The 21420-nt window shown below is 32.0% G+C and overlaps 2 protein-coding genes across 2 annotated transcripts; one reads left to right on the plus strand and one right to left on the minus strand.

Annotated features, from left to right (window-relative positions):
• The first annotated feature begins 13034 nt into the window (after window positions 1-13034).
• LOC107889436 (protein YLS9-like) lies at window positions 13035-13964 on the plus strand. The gene has a single exon (NM_001326762.2). It carries the CDS (start codon window positions 13097-13099, stop codon window positions 13763-13765), a length of 669 nt encoding a protein of 222 aa, NP_001313691.1. The 5' UTR covers window positions 13035-13096; the 3' UTR covers window positions 13766-13964.
• Window positions 13965-18571: 4607 nt separating this feature from the next.
• On the minus strand, window positions 18572-19243 carry LOC107890104 (uncharacterized). Its single transcript, XM_041076207.1, has one exon. The coding sequence runs from the start codon at window positions 19241-19243 to the stop codon at window positions 18572-18574; it is 672 nt and encodes a 223-aa protein (XP_040932141.1).
• Window positions 19244-21420: the final 2177 nt, after the last annotated feature.

Consider the following 21420-nt stretch of genomic DNA (forward strand, 5'->3'; position numbering starts at 1 on the left):
CACTGTTCTTTACTGATTCGACCTCTTTTGAATAACATCTTCCACTACGAGTGAAATGACCTACTTCCCCAACGCTTCCAGTCACGGCTTTGGGTTTTTCATCTTCTGGTGTGACGATATTAACGTCATATTTCCATGGTACTGCTTTATTGTCCTTATAGGGGAAAGAAGATGGTACCTCGATTATCACTTTTGGTTTCACTAGTTCCTTCTTCGCGTCATAATAAATTATTAACGGTCGGTTGGCGCTATACGGACAACCTGACGATTGATTTTCGAAGGTACATACTTCTTTCTCATTGGCCTCTTCGCCTTTATAAAAAATCTCAATCTCCTTATTGTCCATCATATTTTGCAGTAATCTCCTAAACTCTTTGCAGGATTGAATATCGTGCCTCTCAATACTATGAAATTCGCAAAAACTTGGATCTTTTGTATTCCTTCCCTCAAATACTCTGTTAAGATGACAAAGCGAACCCTTTTCAACTAGCACCTCCCAGATTTTCTGCAGAGGTGTTCTTATTTCAGAAACCTGTCTTCTACTTTGTCGTTTGTCCTCCTCTCCTACTGCTCTCACATTCCTTTCGGCGTGGTTTGGGAATGAGTTCCCGGATGTACCGCCAGTGCCGTCAAATCGCAGAATACCCGCATCGATAAGTCTTTGAACTCTCCTTTTGAAGGCCAGGCAGTTTTCCGTTGAGTGCCCCTGGTTCCCGGCATGGTATGCACAACTAGCATTTGGATCGTACCATTTCGGGTATGGAGGTTTAAGGGGTGCCATGTAATGGGGAGATATTAATTGCTTCTCCAGAAGTTTTGGGTACAGTTCCCCGTACGACACAGGAATAGGGGTGAATTGCTGTCTCTCGGGAATGGGCCTTGCTGGTCTTGGTTCATTTCTGGGCTGGCTTTGAGCGGGTACCGTGTTTTGTGGGAATGTGGTGACGGGTCTTTGGTTATTCGTGGCGTATACAGGGTAGGAAGAGTAAAGAGGCGGTGTTTGGTAGTAAGGGGTTTGAGGAAGATAATGGAAATTCGGAGGTGGGTAATTTCGAGGTCGGGGTTGGTTAGGATACGAATTGGAAATGTAACGACTCCAGTTCCCACCATGTGGGCTTCTAGCTCTTTCTTCCTTACGGGTGCTGCTTTTCTTGAGCCTTCTGATCCTTCCATTCTACCACTCTTGACGGCATTCTCTATGAGTTCACCAGATTTTACAATATTCGCGAAATCCTTCGTGGCACTTCCCACTAATTTGTCATAAAACGGTGCCTTTAAAGTATTGATAAAGAGAACGGTTATCTCCGTTTTTGTTAGTGGGGGTTCCACTTGAGCTGAGACGTCTCTCCATCTCTGCGCATGTTGTCTAAAAGTCTCTGATGGCTTTTTCTCCATCATTTGCAAGGTCATACGGTCTGGCACCATATCCGATACATGCTTGTACTGCTCGTAAAATGCTGACGCCAAGTCCTTCCAGGATCGAATCTTTTCTCTACTAAGTTGATTGTACCATCGAAGAGTTGACCCTGTTAGACTATCTTAAAAGCAATGTATGAGTAGTTTATCCTCGTTCACATAACCGGTCATTTTTCGACAGAACATAATGAGATGTGCTTTTGGGCACCTTGTCCCATCATACTTTTCAAAATCAGGCACTTTGAACTTCGGAGGCAAAATTAGATCAGGTACCAAACTGAGTTCCTTGGCACCTAGTGCGGAGAAGACTTCAGTGCCTTCTATTGCTTTGAGTCTTTCCTCTAGTCTCCTATATTTTGCTTCATGGTTATCCAATTTCAACTTGGGCTACCTCTGCTGGGTTATCCGGATCTAGAACTAGTGGATCAGCAGGACTAGCCCTTGGGTTCGACGCGAATATTCCTTACCCCAAATTAGTGGGTGGAGCAGGTGGCATAGGTCGATGTTCCAAGCCTGTGGGTTCCCCTTGAGTATACCCTCTTTGTGTTGTATATGCGGGCGATGGAGTGAATCCCGGGGGATAGAGTGGATCCTGATTGTGGTGAATTCTTGACTGAGGTTCCATAACATCGGGGTTCTGCATGGGTCCTTTTCCTTTGACCAAAGTTGTCATCATCTCCATCATTTTAGCCATCTGATCTCTTTGCTCGAGTGATTCCTCTCGAGATCTCACCATTAGGTCTCTCGTCTCTTGTTGCGATTTGGCCAGTTGCTCTTGTAATTCCTTTTGAGCCCTTTCCATCCTTTCAATTCTCTCATTGAATTCAGCTTCCATTACTCTAGCTTGTCGGCGCGTTTTATAGGAATGGCGTGGTTCCAGATTTGAAGTCTTGCAACTGCGGATCATACGATTCTTTAGTTTCGGTGGATGATTATGGTGATATGTACACGCGATGAATGAATGAATGAGTATATGAATGGATGAATGTCCAAAGAATAAATGATGCATAAATGTTAGTTATGAGTAAACATGCAAGAATTTGGTGTTGATTTCAAGATAGCCCCATATTTAGGCATTTCATTTATCAACATAGTCTATTACAAAAAGTTTCCATTTTTCCAACAGTTACACAAATTTTCTAGCCACATTGCCTTGTTTCTTTCCTTGCTCTAAAAACTCTGATATGCTCGATCTTTGGCTCGGAGGGAATTGGCAACTGAGAACTTCGGCTTCATCTGATAATTGAACAACTTACATAGCCGCTTTGCGAATTTTATTGATCAAAAAGTCGAGTTGCATTTCTTTTTCTTTGAGAGTTTCTTCATACGCGTGAATGTCCCTATCGTACTGATCATTCTTTTCTTCTAGAGCCTTCAGGAGGTTATCTAATTGTTGTTGACGAGATTGCAGCATATTTTCTAGATCTCGTGCTTTCCTTTTTAATTCTTGATGTTCAGACTGACTATTCGCAAATTCTGCAGTCACCATTTCATACTCGGCATTCTTCCTTCTTAACTCTATCACAGCGCGCACAGCCTTTTCCTCCTCTTTCTTTGCTTTTCCCTTCCAAAATTCCATTCCTCCCTTGATATTGCTAATTTCTTCCTTCCACTCTGTTGTCGACTTGCCCAACCCACTATTCTTTATAGTGTTTCTTAATTTCTTGTTTTCCAAATGAAGGTCCCTTAAGTCGTTTCTCACGATCTCGGCTTCTCTTTGTACTTTTTCAGTTCTGGACCTTTCAACCTGAACTTCAATCTTCAGCTGATAGTTTTCTTCTTGAAGGGTACTAACGTCCCTAAACATCTTAGCTTTTTCTCGTTCGAATTCTTGTCTAACTATTTCCAGCTCGATCGGTGTTTCCTCCGAGAAAGGATTCTGGATAGTGTAGTTTGTAAACGAGATTTGCTGACTATTTACCCGTTGCTTCCTCCATATGTCGTAATCTTGGGTAAGCGTATCAGCATACAAGGCTAATTCCATGAGGTGAATTTCCTTCCAAGACTTTGCAGTGTCTCGGACTCTCTTCATATATCCTTCACCCGCGAAAGCGAACTCAAACTATGCTAACCCTCCAGTTGCGGGTAGGAATTGTCGCGAAGAAAATTGCCTTTGGACTAATAGCGGAACATATCCAACTCGTCCCCATAACCCGAGTAAAGGTACCCAATCTTGGCTTCCACATTTGTATAGCAGAACTGAAGGACGGATCCAGGGTGCTCTCCATGTTATATTCTCGGCGCGAAGATTCTGAAAAACTGATATCCAATGTTGCTCGGTGACTTCCTTCGGCCATTCTTTCTTGAGGTAAGCTTCTAGCGGGGAGAATGTTTTAGAAAACATATGGAATGGAGTGCGCTCTACCTTCCAGAAGTGACTCAAAATCCAAACATTGAGCAACTGCGCGCATCCAATAAATCGTCCTTCCCCTTTTCTTCAACAACTACTCACGGACCTAAAGGTTTCGGCTAGGATGGTCGGGACAGGGTTGATTCCTTGTTTTAGCCTTTCGAAGAAATCTACTACTGCAACTTCAAGATGTCCGAGAACTTTCGGGAAAATAACCAAACCGTAAATAGCCACGGCAAATAGATTCACCCTTTTTAGTATGTCGGGATAGTTCAGAACCAAATCTCGTAAGGAAGACCATGGAATACAAACGGTTTTATTCTTCTTTCTTATTTGTTTTTCGGCCCATGCATCAGTCATGTCTGTCAGTCTTACTAACTTTTTCTTGAAGGTCATCGGCTTAGGCTCCTTCATATATATTTTGCCGAATTGTACATTGTCGATGCAGAGTAAAGCAGCATACTCTTTTATGGTTGGAGTCGTGTCTTCTTGATTGAAGGTGAAGCACTGATAAGCTGGGTCCCAAAATCGAACCATGGCTTGAATCAACTGTTCGTCTACACGGATGGTGATCAAGTGAGCTATATCTCCGTACCTCTCAGTGAAAATGCCCCTAATGTCTGAATCCCACTGATTCCAAATTCGAACCAAATCCTCAAGGTTATTTTGGCGAACATTTACAGTTATATGTTCGGGCAAATTGGCAACACACCCTTCCACTAGACTATCCCCCTTTTCTCTCTGAGTTTTTAGAGACCAGTCCCGAACCACGGCATTCTTCTCGGTTATTTGTGTAATTGACTCCTCTATCAGAAACCCGTTTTTTGGCAACCAACCTTTAATCAACACCTTCCTAATATGATGCCTATGATGCATGATGAAAATAAAAATAAAAACAAACTTGGTTAGTAAACACAACAAATATAATTTGAGAACCAAATTAAACTACCCAATCCAAATCTTTTGTATAAACAGTGTAAATGAAAAGCAAAAAGCATTTTCCCCGTGTACTTATTTTGATGACTATAAGTGGACAGAGGTTCGGCATAGCTTTAATTGGATAGCTCGTATGGTTCATTATATGCAGTCTCGGTTCCAGACAGGTACTCTAATTGCTCGTACTATCATCTGCTAAGAGTAGTACGAAGTCTCGGTCATAACCCATCACAGGCTCACGAGTTCAATTCGAGGGATTACATTTACTTATGCCTATGCGGAGGGACAAGTTAACTCACGAAAGCATAAGTCATATGTAACCCGAAAGTATTCACTAGCCTGTGCGGAGGGACGAGTTAACTCACGAAGGCGTAACGTTAACTTTCACTTAAACGGACGGAGCCCGGGTAGGGAGCTCATGTTATGCGAAAATGCAAGTGCACGGTGTGTGGGGAGAAACTTGCAAACCTTTACGTTTTATTTAAAAAACTAAACCAAAACTAAAATCACAAAAATTTAAAGCTGAAAAACAACCGGATAAAACAAGTTAGAATATATACAACACGATGCAAATGCATGATTTTTTTGAAAACCAAAAATTTGAGGATCACGACTAAATGTTAATTTGAACAAGGAACTTTGAAAATTTTGACAACGCGAGTTTAATTCGACTCGACTCTCAAAAAGCGTCCCCAGTGGAGTCGCCAGCTGTAGCGACGTAAAAAAAATTTAGTTTCGCTTGGTCGCTAATTGTGGCGATTTATTAAACATTTGAAAACCAACTTTCGATTTTATTAACAAAGGGAGTCGCCACCGATCCTTTTTTATAGGTGTGATCGGATACCTAATAAAATTATTTTAAAACAAAAAGAAGGCCGAATTTAGGTCTACGTGAAAGTCCAGAGAAAAATTGGGGTTCGGGAGTCAGTTACGCGCGAGGAAGGTATTAGCACCCTCGCGACGTCCAAAATTGGTATCTCATAAACATGTGTTGACTTGATTTTCAAAAATACGAGTTCAATATAATATTTAATCGTGATCCGATTGAAAAATGAGAATTTTTAGTTTTCGATATTTTTAGAAAGGGTGTCCCGTTTTTTAACACAAGCCGACGAATTTCACCCAACATAACGATGAAATCGATGACTTAATGTTAAAATCGGTACATTGCCTTATTCTTAAAATTAAAATGTAAAAAGTTTCTAAAATGATAGTAAAAAATGTAAGAATATTATTGTAAAAAATACGAATAGTGATGTGAATAATATAAAATATTAAAATATCAAAATATTAGAATAATAATAATTAATATTGACAAATAAAAAAATAGAAATAAAAAATGTACATAATATATATATTAGAAATAACAATGATGTTTAAAAATAATACTATTAATAATACTTCATAAATATGTACATATTATAACCCTTTTTTAGAATAATAATTAAATATACGAAAATAATATTATATACACAAAAAGGTATATATACACTTATGGTGAAATATATGTACTAACATTAATAATAAGTATAATCGGAATAAAAATAAATACAATAATATATACTCAATATGGTATTAAAAATACGTATATATATAATAGTATTTCATAGTATGTACATGAGACAATATAAAGTATATACATAGAAATATACAAGAAGTATACAACTAATAACATTAAGAATATATATATAATATAAATATAATATATACAATATATACATATGGTAAAAAAACTATTAATATGTACATGTATATCTACATACACATTAAGTAAAAGTACTAGTGCTAACAATATTAATAATAAATATAATAATAGATATATATGCATATAATAGTAAGAAACGGAACATAAAGAAAATATATATATAGCTAAATATAATATAATAATAACAATATATAAAATAATAGTGATAACAATATTACATATATAACATGATTAATATTTAAAGCTAAATTAAATAGCAAAATAATATGAAATCCAAGGTAAATACGAAAAATAAATGAAAAAGAAGAGAGAGGGAAGAGAGAAGGGAGGGGGAAGGTAAATCCGGCCAGGGGCCGGTCACCGGCCGACCGTCGGCCGCCGTCCGTCACTGGCGCCGGCCACCGCACGTGGTGGCAAGAAAAGGTAATTTTTTTTATATTTGTTTTGTATATATATTTTTATTATATCTTTTATTATGATGTATATATATAGATTAATAGATTCGAAAAAAGGAAAAAAAATAAAAAAAATAAAAATAAAAAAGAGTAAAATAAAGAAGATAAAATCACCTTTAGGTATTTTTTGAAGATAAATTCTTTGTATTGATCAAAATTCCCTCTTCCCTTACATGATTTTTGAATGGCTTTTTATAGCCATCTTTTACATGATTTTCTATTATTTCTTTTTCTATTTTGTAGGTGGTGGTGGTAGACAATGGATATAAAAAATGGGAGGAAAAATGGGGCAAGTGGGAAAGTGGCTAGGTGGCTAAGGTTTCTTGGTTTTTTTTTGGGGGGTTAGGTTTTTCTTTTTTTTTTTGGTTAGGTTTTTTCTTTTTTTTTTTGGGAGGGCTTAATGGGCTTTTGAATTGGGTTTAATATTTGGGTTTTGTAATGGGTTTGGGTAGATGTAAATGGGTCATGGGTTAAGGGTTTTAGTGGGTTTAGAGGTTTGGTTGGGTTTTGATATAATCGGGCCCAGGCAATTTGGGCTTCTACAATATAGCTAGACGTTCAATCTGAATATTCAAAATTTTTATTGTTATGGATAGCTTAAACTTCACTAATGAATTTAAGTAAAATATATCCATTTTTTAGTGTTCATGTGTATTTTAAATCAATACCAAATAATAAATTTAATATTCAACTATGTAATCATATATATATATATATGGGCAAAACAATTTGCTTGTTTTCACAGGGACGTGTCTAGACAAAAAGATCTAATTTCAGTAGCTAAGGTACCAGAAAATTGGATCAATCTCTACACTAATGGGGCTGCTCAGGTTGTTTCTGGAAATGTTGCAGCTAGGGGAGTCATAAAAAATAGAAACGGGGAGTGAATTATGGGATATAACAAATATTTGGGCAAATGCTCAGTCTTTGATGTTGAATTGTGGGGTATTCTTGATGGATTGGCTCTCTTCCAAGACAAATGATATGATGGTGTGCTGATTCAAACAAATAGCTTGGAGGCGGTCAAGGCCATTCAAAATTCCTCTATGACAAGTTTGAACTTTGCTCTCATTAAACATATTCATCACCTTTTGATGAATGCGTGATTTTTGGTCATTCAAGATTCTCTTAGGGACCTCAATAAAAATGCTAATTACTTAGCCAAAATGACATTTGAGACAAACCAAGGACTAAAGATATTTGAGGAGATTGCAAGGGAGGTGCTAGTACTTTCTCCTATTATTCAAGCAAGTGACACTCTTGCTCAAAGAATTCTTGTGTGGTTAATTTTATTTGTCTGTCTTATTTAAAAAAAAAAACTATATACATGAAGGTTGAATTATATTTAATTATTTAAATTATTTGGGTTATTCAAAAAACCGAAATTGTACATTTATTATCTAACTTGAACTAATTATTTTTTACTCAAAAACTCAAAAAATTAATTTAAATTTTAAAATCAATTTTTACTCAATTAATTCATAAAAATAATTTTAAAATGTAACATTTAATAACTTTTAAGTTCAAATCTTAACATATATAATTTTTTTAACTTAATTTTATGATTGTTTAGTAGAAAAATACTTTAGTTAAACAAAGCTTTCAATCACCGGTAATACCATTACTTATGGTTTGTTTGGACAACATAGAGTAACTGAATGAAAGTGTAATTATTAGGGTAGTAATTACACTCTTTTGTAATTACAAAAATTGTAATTTCCTAGACGTTTTTGGTTAACAACGCGTAATTACATCGTAATTACCTGTCATGTTTGATATTACAAATTTTATTTACACAATAAAATAATTTATGTTTTTTTAAATATTAATTACTATAAAAAATATTAGTATGAAAAAAATAATTTCTAAACAAGTAACAAAAATTAAAATTAAATCATTATATTTATCATATGTTAGTCTAAAAAAGTAATTGATAATACGATTACTAAAAAAAATAATAAGAAAAATAAGCATATGTAATTTTATCTAATTGTTCTAGTGCATATTTTTTGAGTTATTTCCTATTTACTATTTAACATATGCTCATTATCATCATTTGTTGATTCTTGATCGAGTTCATTATCATGTAAATTTGAATTTGCATCTTTAAAATTATTAAGATCTCATTTTTTCATATATTCTTCGAAGTATGGATATCTTAATTCTATCTATGATTAAAGTTATGATATATGCAACACGCTAGTACAATCTGACCTTGTTTTTTAAGCTATACTAATGTGATGTTAATATGAGAAATATTTTTTTAGAAAAATAAATATATTCTCAATCACATTTCATAGTCTCAAATGTCTCAAATTAAAGAGTTCACAAGGTACCTATGATGCTTTTGTCTGACACCATTCTTACAAATGGTATCATACTGTACGATATGATGCAAGAAAACATTTTCTATTTGCATAATTAGTATCAACCTTAAGATATTTGAGTTCACAATCCAAATAATATATAACTTTAATTATAAAAACTTATATAAACTTAATTTGGAGAAAAACTAATTTTTGGTTGTATATCTTTTTATTATATGTAAATTAAGTAAAACATAATATATAATTTATAATAAATAACCTTTATAAATACAATTTTATAAAATGCCCACTAACTTTCATAACACTTCTTATAAATAATAGATTTTTTTTGTCATAACTATAGAAAGTTGTTTTTTTTTATATATAAATATATTATAACACTTTTATAACATGTAAATTACTTTTTAGAATAAACTATATTGTCATAATTTTAAAAAAAATTAGGATTTAAATAATGTAACTTTTTTATAATTTTATAAAATACACAAATTATTTTTATAATATAAGAATTTTTTTACCATAACTATTCAAAACACTCATACATGTTCATGCTTATAATATAATTTTTAAAACTTGTATAAAAATATATATTTTTTAAAATTAGATTTGAGTGTAATTACATGTATAATTGCTCCAATTCTTACCTTCCTCTTAAGAATTGAAAAATGTAATTAGAGTACTTTAATTACACCCAATTGATAGAACTCATCAAATACAATTACAACCCAAATATAGCATTCTTATATAAAGATAAATAATTTCATTCAAATCTAATTAGGAAGTTACAGTTTGATTTCGTTTGGAACAAGTCTCGTTCGGCTACGCCACCTCCATACTCTATGCTTAAAACCGAGTTTTAAGTTGACAAACTGAAATCAAATTAGGCCCAAATACGATAAAATGCTCCAACTAAAATACTAAGGGACAGAACCCAAAAAGGGCTAGAACGACCCTTATTACGTACCAACTGCGCGAATTATGAAGGGTTAGTGATGGGTGGAGACGCATTACAGGTTGATGGTCTTGCAAGTGTGCAACTGGCAACAGTAGCTGCTATCGAACATGCCCGTAACAACGGCCACCGCAATAAGTTCAAGAAAGTGATTGGGCCACAATCATCACCAAGCTTTCGATCAATCCGGGTGCGTTCTCCGTTGCGGTCATAAAATTAAAAATACTTGATTTTAAGAGATAAAATATGGTCAAAAAAGTATTTTTTCACTCAAATATAAAAGTTAAAGAGTTAAATGTTTTTAGCTTTTGCATATAAACTTAAAATAAACTACATCTCTGATTACTTTTGTTTACTGCAAATTACATTTTAGTCATTTACTTTTGAAATATTATATTTTAGTCACTTGCGTTATCGTGTTGTAACATTTTAGTCACTGAGTCATTATTGTCGTTAACGGTGTAACAGTAAGCTGACGTAGCACGTTAAATTATCATTTCAAACAAAATTTTTAAGTTCAATTATACAATCAGTCCCCTTTTTTTTTGAGTAATTTTTTTTTCTTTTATGTTATTTAAACTTTCTTTTTCTTTTTTTCTTTTTTTTCCCATTCTCTTCTGTTTCTCCTTTTGTTTTCCTACCTTTTCCATTTCTTTTAACATATCAGGAAGTCAAATTGCCTGTGAAGAAAGTAGGAAGTCAAAAACCATCATTGCCTATAACCAAAACCCATACTGTGCTTCTTTCTTCACTACTAATTTGACCTTTTGCTATGTTCAAAGAAATTCAGAAGGTAGGAAAACACAGAGAGAAGAAAAAAAGAATAGAAAATAAAGAAAAAAACGAAGTTAAAAGAACATAAAAGATAAAAATTAAATTGCTCAAAATGAAAAGATATGGGGACTAATTATACAATTTAACCAAATTTTTTATTTGAAATGATTATTTAACGTGCCACGTCAGCTCACCATTACACTGTTAATGACAATTAACAGCTACGTGACTCAAATGTTACAACACAATAACGTAAGTGACTAAAGCATAACGTTTAAAACATAAGTGATTGAAATGTAACCTAAAGTAAACAAAAGCGACCATGAATATAGTTTACCCATAAAAATAAAATTATCAAAATATTCTTATTTATATTAACTATTTAATAAATGTATAAAAAATTAGATTAATTCTATATTTTATGTATCATTATATTAAATTATTTAAATATTTCATATCTCTTTATATTAAATTATTTAAATTTTATTTATTATATTTAAAACTTTAAAATATTTTATATAGCATTAATTTTAAAAATAATTTATATTAATTATTTTTTATAAAATTTATATTAATTACTATTTTAAATTTATATTCCATGCATCATTATAAGAAATTACTTAAATATCATCTAACTTAATTAATTTTTTATTATTTATTATCATATCTAAAAAGGATATTTTAACTTTCAATTGTAATTTTGGACAATAATGGAGATTACTAAAAATTAACAAACCACACTTTTTCATGGTATTTTTTTACCACACTTCTTCCAAAAACACTTTTGAAATGCATATTTCAATTGCAACAGTAATAGAGAACGAGCCTTTAGACTATTTTGTATTAGGTAAAATTTTTTAAAAAAGTAAGATGCATGTGCAAAGGAGAATTTAGTGGGGCTGGTAGGGGCTCTGCCCCCCTAAAATGGAAAATTACTATTTAGGTCCTTAATTTTTTTTAAAAAAATTTAAATTAGTAAAGATAAAATTACACTTTGCCCCTTAAAATTATAAACTAAAATTATAAAAATTTAATTTAATCCTTTAAAAATCATAAAGATATAGATTATAAAAAAATTAAAATTTCATTCAGCCCCTTTATAAAATTGTTTTGGCTTCACCCCTGTGCATGTGCTTGTGTCTTATTTCGAGTATATATCTTTTCTCTTTGTACGGAGATAAAAGAAATAAAGTTACGCACTGTCTTGCTAGCATGGCTTAGAAAGAGATATTTTCTTAATGTTTGGGATAGAAAATATCTGAAAGGGTATGCATAATCTTATAATGTTTGATGCTATCAGTGATGATTATAAAAAATTATAACGTAAATTAGAAATTTTAATATACACGTATGTATGTGAAAATTACATATTTAGAACATATATGTGTTTAAATTAAAATAAAGTATTGATTAAGTGGTAATTTTAAAGTTTTAAAGTATTGATTAATTGTAAATATCAATATTGAAACAAATAAGCTATCTGAAATTAAATTAGAATGTTGGTTTGAGTAATATGTCAATCTGAGATGGTAATTTTCACAAGTAGAGTTGATAAATTAGTACCCAAAACATGTAAGAAATTTCTTCACCTAATGTGGGATTTGAATTCAGGAAGATGGGTTTTATTCAACCTCAGCTCTCAACTTTCCCATCTTTAGACTACGTATAACCTACCCTCCCAAACCCAACACTTAAATGACTTATTCAAACTATTTGGCATTACAAAATGAATTTAATCCGTACACGTCAATCTCAGATACCCTTATTATTCAACGCCACAATTACCTGACCCTCTAAACAGGAGCATTAAAGTCAAAGACAAGGAAGTTGGAAGTTTCCAAGCATCCCCAACCCAAAGCTTATATATTACACACAAGATTGAAAAGGAAGTAGCGGGGCATTGTATTTTATTACATAAATCCCGTAAAACCTAGGGTGTGAGACTTTGCCCTTCAAAGTCTTAATTCGCCCACACTTGACAAAGCAACCGCGTCTCATCGATTGACCACGCGGCCTTTCCCAATTTTTCATTGCCCTCTTTTTCATTACGCTTCCTATTCCTAGTTCCCACCCTTTGCCTCTCTATAAATACCTTCCTCTATCTTTCATATTCTTCCATTCATTTCTTCTCTCAGCTCAGCTTCCAAAACAAGCAGATTTTCTCGGGGTTTTGTAGTTTACATGGCGGAGAAACAAGCTCATCTCAATGGAGCCTACTATGGCCCCTCAGTTCCACCAGCTCCCGCGAATTACCGCAGCCATCGTCGTAGCTCGGGTTGCGGATGCGGCTGCTGTCTCCTGAAGCTACTGTTGAAAATCATAATCACCCTTGTCATCATTATTGGCCTTGCAGTTCTCATCTTCTGGCTCATCTTCCGCCCCAACGAGGTCAAGTTCCATGTGACTGACGTCTCGCTCAACGAGTTCAACCTCGACGTTAACAACACCTTGCGTTACGACCTTGCTGTCAATATCACAGTGCGCAACCCAAACAGGAGAATCGGAGTACACTATGATCGGATCGAGGCTAGGGCTTACTACGAGGACCAACGTTTCAATACCCAAACTTTGCCCTCGTTTTATCAAGGACACAAGAACACTAGTTTCTTGAACCCTGTATTCAAGGGCGAGCATCTGGTTATCCTTGGTGCGGATGAAACTGCGGAGTTCAATGAAGAGAGGGCTAGTAATATTTACAGCATTGATGTGAAGCTGCATTTGAGGATAAGGTTCAAGGTTGGAAGCGTGAGGACTGGCAGGTTCAGGCCAAAGGTTTCTTGTGACTTGAAGGTTCCATTGAACGCAGCCAATGCTACCTTTTCCACCACCAAGTGCGATTGGGATTTCTGATTCATGATCTATATCGAGTCTTTTGATTGGATATTTCCATTTTGGGATTCACACACTTTATTCTTTTGTACCTTGATATGTAAACCAGTGGTATTCCTTTAGGAGATACATGCACTGATGATTATATTTTGATTTGATTATATTCTTCATTTTTGTTTTCATTTCATGGCCTTCCATTTTGTTACGTTTGTGTGAATAAATAGAGTTTTAGTGACTCTTTTTTATGTCTACCTTTTCTAGCTTGATGATGATGAGTTGATGGTGCCTACTTTCTTTTATCTTAATCCAAAGTGATATTTGGAATTAGAAGAATAATTTCAACTTTGAAAAAGTAAAAGGCACCATGGGGCACGTAATTTGGTAATTTAGAGCGAACGGTATATTGAGCTTCCCATTGAAAAATAGTTGTTCCTATTTTATTTGTTTCATCAATCTGCTACCTCATAAACTAAAAATATTGATTATTAAAGGTTCCGGGGTACTCAAAACATATGGATTATAATATAGAGAAGAAAATACTTCTTACTGCTTTTTATTTTTTATTTTTTTATTTTTATATTATTTTTTATAAGTTATTTACTATTTCGCTCTTTTAAGTGTATTTATTTTCTCATTTTGGTATTAACTTTTTTTCTTAATTTAATACTTAAATTACACTCTCTTCTTAATTTGATTCCTAAAATATGTCTCTATTATATTTTTCTAGTCTAATTTTTAATAGACATTAAAAATATTGATCCCAATCACATGGCACCATGTGTCATCGTTTTGTAAACAGCAAGTATTTTTCTTTTATCATATGTATATAAATATAAAAAAATATAAAATAGAAATAAATATATAAAGAAAATTCAAATATATATAATCTAGGGATAATGGTATATTTGGTATCTGAACTTTGACAAATTTTTTAATATAAGAAAATAAATATATAAAAAATTCAAAATAAAAAATTGATTCGGTAAATGAAAATACTTACTCTTTTACAAAAAGGACACCACATTATGTTATGTGATTTGGCCACTACCCTTTTTGTTTTAACCTCTATTAAAAATGAATTAAAAATATATAACGGGAGCATACTTAGTCTTTAGGTACCATATTTGGAAGCAAGTATTATACTTTAGGTGTGAATTTGAACTTAAAAAATTTACACACTAATGAAAAAATAGTATATTTCTAAAGTCAAATCATAAATTAAACTTTTTTATATTTAAAAAATTATATATTTTTAAAAAAATTTAATATATATTTAAATTTTTAGATGATGGTAACTTCATTTACACGTGTCACAAACTTAGGCCGTTACAAAAAAAGTGTTAAAAAGGAAAATAGAATTGATATCAAATTGGAAAAAAACGAACATAAGTATCAAATTGAAAAAAGTCTACCAAAATCCAGGACCAAATGAGTATTTAAGGGTTTTTTTTTTCCTTTTTTGTAAATTTCTTTTTCTACTTCTTTTCTCACTCCATCCAATGGGCCAATTCAGCTTTGCCCACACAGATTTTTTTAAGATCGGTTGATGGTCCACTCATCTTGATAGATCCAATTTGGATTGAGTTTAAGTAAAAGATAATGTAATATGTGTCTTTTTTATCCAAATTATTGTTAATCTTCAACTAAATAAAAGGTTAAAACATGATATTTTATTGAATTTAATTAGAATAATTTTTTAACATTATCTTTAAGTAAAAAAACAAACTTTACCGATTGAGTTTCAGTTGATATCGGTACTATTGTTAGTATAAGAGGACGTGAGTTCAAGTGTATTGAAATATATTATCCTCTTATTTAAGGGTTGAAAAGGGGTTATAGATAATTTTAGACATTATATAAAAAATTAAAGATTAAGAATCGTGATGCTACACTCATATAAAAAAAAGTAAATTAAAAAAAAAAGCTTGAACAGTCATTTTCTAGCAAAATGGAGATGAAAACGTGGCGAAAGGAGCAAAGATAATTGAGTAGAAAACGGTTGGTTCTTGGAAATTTCTTATATCTACTATTCTCCTCCTTACCCTTGAGAAAATCGATTTAAATTTTGAACCAAAATTTGGTTAATTTTAAGATATTTTTAAATAAATAAAACGTGTTAAGTTAGAAAAAATAATATAAATATGATAACCATAAATAAAATTTTTTTATATAATCTAGTAATTTAAACAAAACTCATAATATGAACCACACACAAATATATTATTTTTAATTTAAATTAATAAAAAAATTACGAAGAAAAACCGTAAGATGCATTGATATACAAGATGAAACATGACCTGAATCATGCAAAACACATTTCTCTCTAAATTTAATCATTATGCAAAACAATATAAAATAGCAATAGCATACACATTACGCCCAAAGCAGGCCCGCAGCCTAAAGGTAAATTTTTTTACCCCTAATAAACTAATGGCCTTTGCGAGTCCATATCATCACTCGCCTTTAATTTTATTTTCCTTCTTTATATATATTGTAATTTCATAATTACATTTCATGTTTTATGCCGGTTAAATTTTACTATTAATTTATGTATTTTGCAAAAGTTATTAATTTAATCTTTATACTTTACTTACATCAATTTTAATTAATTTATTTTAAAAAATTTAAAATTTTGGTCATTATAATAAATTCATTAAATTAAATTTTACTATTTTAAAAACCTGATGCGACAAATATATTAATGTATGTATAATGTCATAATTTTAATCAAAATTAATTATTAAAAGTAGTAATATAAATAACTAAACTAACCAATGTATACTTTTATAGAATGCGAGACTCAAATATGTATTTTAATTAATTCATTTATCTATTGAATATATGTTCCCCACTGATATCATATCCATTTTAAAATCCAAATATACAATTATAAGACTAATCAACGGTTGAACTTTCTTCTTAACTAATATGATCAGATGGTAGGCAACTTTGGAGAAAGTCAAATCTCTTTTGATTGCATTAAATACCACTTAAACACCTTCATTATTGTATTCAAGTTCCACTATATGTAATTATAACTGTCATTTTTATTCATATATGTAATTAATTTTCCTATATGTGGAATGTATGAGTTAATTAAAATATTTTAATATGGTAAAAATAACTTTTTAGATATTTGAATTTGGTAAGTAATTTAAAATTGTTAAGAAATTTTTTAACTTAATTCATTTCTGTTAAAAAATTACTTGGAAACAATCATGTTTGAATTGTTAATAGTCATGCAATTGGGGGGGGGGAATGCAAATATTTTGATAGATAATAATAAATTTAATAGATAATTATGATAAAAACATTTTATGTTATATGAGATTTAAGAGTTTTGAATGTAAAGGAAGTGGAATTTTCTTTGAATATTAGAATTATGATTTTGATGTATAATAATAATTTTAAAACATAATTATGAATATTGAATCTAAAATATTTTGTTTCAATGTTAAGATAAATAAATGTATGCACATTTAGGGGGTTAATAATAATTGTTTTTGTTGTTAAAATTTAAAACAGATACTTTTGAATGGAAATATTTAAATTCTAAAGATTGAGGTATTTCTAGATCAAATTTATTTTGAATTTTTTATTCAAGAGAAAAGAAATCAGATCAATGTTTTATTTTTTTTAATTTTTTATTAACAACTTAAAAGCTATGCTTCATATTTGAATATTGTGTTTTCTTTTTCTTTTTTTTTTTTGCTAGATTGAGTGTAACAATTTTTATTTTCACATCCAAATTAAGAAATAATCATATTTTTATTTTTTTATTAATTTTAAAATTTTTATTATACTCTAAAAAAAACGTGTCTTTGTGAAGTCTTAAGTATTTTACTGTAAAAAATGTAATAGTTTCTCAGCTAATTATATTTATTTAGGATTAATCTCACAGGAAGATGCATGTTGGAAAATTTGCTTTAGATGACCCAAATATATATATAGGAGTAGGTAGCCCAAAGAAAATATAGATTTTCAAATTTGTGGGGTTCAATTCAAAGAAAAAAGAATAGAAACTAATAATCAATGAGGTGAACAAAGGGGAAAAAATGATGGTTTGATGAAGAAAGGAGTATGAAGGTTGGGAGGAAATTGTGATTTCATAGAAAAAGTTTAGAGATTCAGTGAGAGATTGATAAAATCAGCACAATTCTTTTATAATAGGAAATAAATTTAGTTACGGTGGTATAAGAGATATTATGACAATAATCAATCAATTATTCTAGACTTTCATATAATACTCATATAGTCTTAACGAAAGTGCATAATTTTGAAATTCGTCTCACTGTGATTCACAAACTAATTACAATTTTATAATATATTAAAATAGACGTATTAAACTCTTTATAGGTGCTGGATAAAAGTTCACTACAGAAACAATAAAATAACTTGTGTTTTTAAAAAATACACTACTTACCCAAAAACAAAAATAGAATAAATGTAATTGTAGGATTATTTTGGGATAAAAAGTTAAAAAGTGTGAAAGAGATTTTAAATACAAAATAAAGAGGGTGGTGGGTTTTAGAAACTCAGATACCTAGACGGAGGCCCACAAGCAACGGTTACCTTACCGATGTGCCCTTGCAGTGTCTTAAAATCAAATCGTACCCACTTTTAATGTTCACCTCTCCTATTTTTCTTTTTGCCTTTAATAACGGGATTTTATATTTGCAAAATGTTGATGGTGTGTATTAGTTAAAATGATATAGATTCACAAAACTTGTTCAATTTTACAAGTAGAAAATTACGAGTCAATTAGAATATATTACATGCTAAATATATTATATTTTATAACACTAAAAATGGCTGACTTTTACCTCACTACCCTTCAATTCTTAAACTCACAAACCCAAGTTTTCCATCTGACAACACATCATTTTCCGGCGAGCTTACTTCGTCAATTCCCGGTGAAAAGATCAGAACCCCAATATCACGATCAGGAGAAGGCGAGGGTGTGAAGTAAGGAGGCGATGCGCACGGCGTCGAAAATGGAGTCTCCACGTCACCAGCTGATTCTGTCCCGCCCGAGAAACAAGCCCGCTTCTGGGTTTTCGCTTCACTCGGATCAGCGGAGTTCTCGACGCTGTCGTTTCCTTCTCTTTCCTCTTCTGTTATCGTATACAACACCCTCGACTGCCCGTACAACGCCTGCCACTTCGCTAGCTCGTCGTCATCATCTGTACCGGCTGCCTCTGAATCCGGCGCCGTGGCAGCCTCCGTCGGCGATGGAGACACCACCCCAGAGGAAGGTTCCACACGAGCTGGTTGGTTTTTCCAGCAGAAGAAGTAAAGAAGTTCCTTAGAGGGAGCAGCAGAGTAAAAAGGTGAATCCGAAAACTCGGAGTCAATGGAACGTGCGCCGCCGCTGACGATGCTGCGTTGACGAAACCTTCGTTTACTCCAAAGGACGTAAACCAGTTCTAGGAAAAGAGCTAAAAGACATGTAGCGAAGATAACGATAAGGGCTATTCCAAGCTTGCTCGGAGCATTCATGGCGACTCACAGTTTTAGCAGTATGTTTAATGAAAAAGAGTCAACTGAGGTGGGGGAAGGAAAAATGATAACTTTTTATTATTTTCTTAGGGATGAAAATGATGTGGGTTTTTTTCTGGGAAAATGTACGGGGAAAAAGTAAGAGTGAGTAATGACGTGGGAGTAGAGAAGCTAGTGACGTGGCCTTTTCTTTTTTGGGATTTTAACTTTAAAAGACTTTTCGAATTAGCTAGGCCATTGGAAGTTACATTCTTCTACTAAATGTCCAAACGCTATTGTGTATCATATGTTTTAGAATTAGTTTTTTTAATCATGAAATGGGTTTGATTGTATTTAATAATTATTTTTATTTAGCAGTGTACAATAGGTGTGTTATTATTAAAGAATTTAAGTTATGCTTAAATAGTCTTAGAACATATAATTATATAATTGTAAAAAAGAACCCTCAACATTTGAGGTTTGAGCCCTTAACTTTTTTTTATTGATATCCTCAACGTTATGATTTTTTTTAAAATTGGTCTAATTTTAACAGTCAATGTATGTTGACCGTTAATCAAACTGTAGGTTAACATAGTAGCCTACGTGGCATGCCATATAAGCACACGACATCATAGATAACATCATCTATTTAACAAAATTCTTTTTTTTTTTCATTTTCTTTCCATTTCACCTCTTCTGCTTACATTTCTAGTCCCAAAATCCATCGACATAGTCGCTTTCATCTGCCACCACCACCAACAATAGATGGTTCACATCTAACCCTCTTCTGAGTTACTTCGATGGATCTGTTTCTATCACCAATAACAACAATGCAAAAAAAAAAGTAAATTTACTTTCAAGATGATTAACGAAATATAAAAAAAAATGAATATCCTAAGATACCCAGATCTAAATACCCCCACAAAATATCAATTTTGTCCATACAACAAGGAACTCTATTAAGGTTATATGAATCACAAAAATAAGTTTTAAGGTACATAAATAGTGCTTGCCCTCCCATATTATAGCTTTACTTCAAAAAATTGGTTAAATATGTTTTTTTAAGTATTTGTACTTTAGAATTTAATTTTTATATTTTTTTAAGAGCTCTGTTCTCTACTTTTTAGGTTTTAAAATTTAGATTCAACTGTTAACACTATTTTTTTTTGTTAAATTCAAGTTTATTACAATAATTTTTTTAATTACATGACTATCAAATGAGTATTTTTTTCAAAATGTCACACCAATAAATTTAAAAACAAAAAGGTTAAGAGTATTAACAGTTGGGTATGAAATTTAAAAAGTAGAGGGACTAAATTTGTGATGCCTCGAATTTAGGGTTAAAAGAATCAATATTTGTAGGATGAGTCACTGGGTGTGATGGTACTTTTAAATTTGTTTTCGTGTTTTAAAGACAGAGTGAGTTTACTGGTTTAGCGATAAAATGCTTGTTAGTTTACTCTTAAATCTCGTGTTTGAGTTCTCGTGGGAGTTAGAGGAGGTTAATTTTTTTTGAATTTTAATTCTGTTATAAGAAAATGATAATTTCTAAAAGGTTAGTTTTATTTTAACTTATTTTAATTTTTGAATATAAAGAAAGAAAGAAAAAAGAAAATCCCAAATTTTTCTGTCATGTGCTCCTTTTGCCATCGTTTTTATTTTTATTTTTTATTCTTTTCTTTGATTCACCATTCCTTTAGTTTACCGATTTTATTTATTTTTTTTTCTCCAAAGCTCTAATAATTTTGACCCACTTTTTTTTGTTTCAATATAATTGTTGATTGTCATTTCATTGGAGTTCATTCGTTTTCTTTTTTTTTTCATTGTTGGCATCAAAGTTTTATCCAATTAGTATTGTGGTGGCAAATCAGTCGTTTGTTAGTGTTTGGGAGCACATTAATACTCGTAATTGCGAATGAATATTGTGGTTTAATTTCATGCTTTGCAGTAAGGGTTGGTGTGGTCCTATGTTTGCAGATTTTTCAGCATTTTACAATTTGTAATTTTCAGTTTCACCTTTCTTGCAAGTGTATTGTCAGGTTATTTTATTTTATTTTTAGCTTGACTTACAACCTGCATAACTATTTTGATAGACTTAAGACCTACCCGTTAGCACTCATCTACTCTATGGTGTGCGAACCACAAACGAACTATTCTGTATTCTTGGAGTTATTCATTTCTTATGGTTTCCCACTATT

The sequence above is a fragment of the Gossypium hirsutum genome, chromosome A09 (genome assembly GCF_007990345.1).
Source record: "Gossypium hirsutum isolate 1008001.06 chromosome A09, Gossypium_hirsutum_v2.1, whole genome shotgun sequence".
NCBI classification, from domain to species: domain Eukaryota; kingdom Viridiplantae; phylum Streptophyta; class Magnoliopsida; order Malvales; family Malvaceae; genus Gossypium; species Gossypium hirsutum.

Excerpts from the sequence above, each read along its gene's own strand:
- LOC107889436 (NM_001326762.2), top strand. The coding sequence starts at position 13,097 with ATGGCGGAGAAACAAGCTCATCTCAATGGAGCCTACTATGGCCCCTCA.
- LOC107890104 (XM_041076207.1), bottom strand. The coding sequence starts at position 19,243 with ATGAATGCTCCGAGCAAGCTTGGAATAGCCCTTATCGTTATCTTCGCT.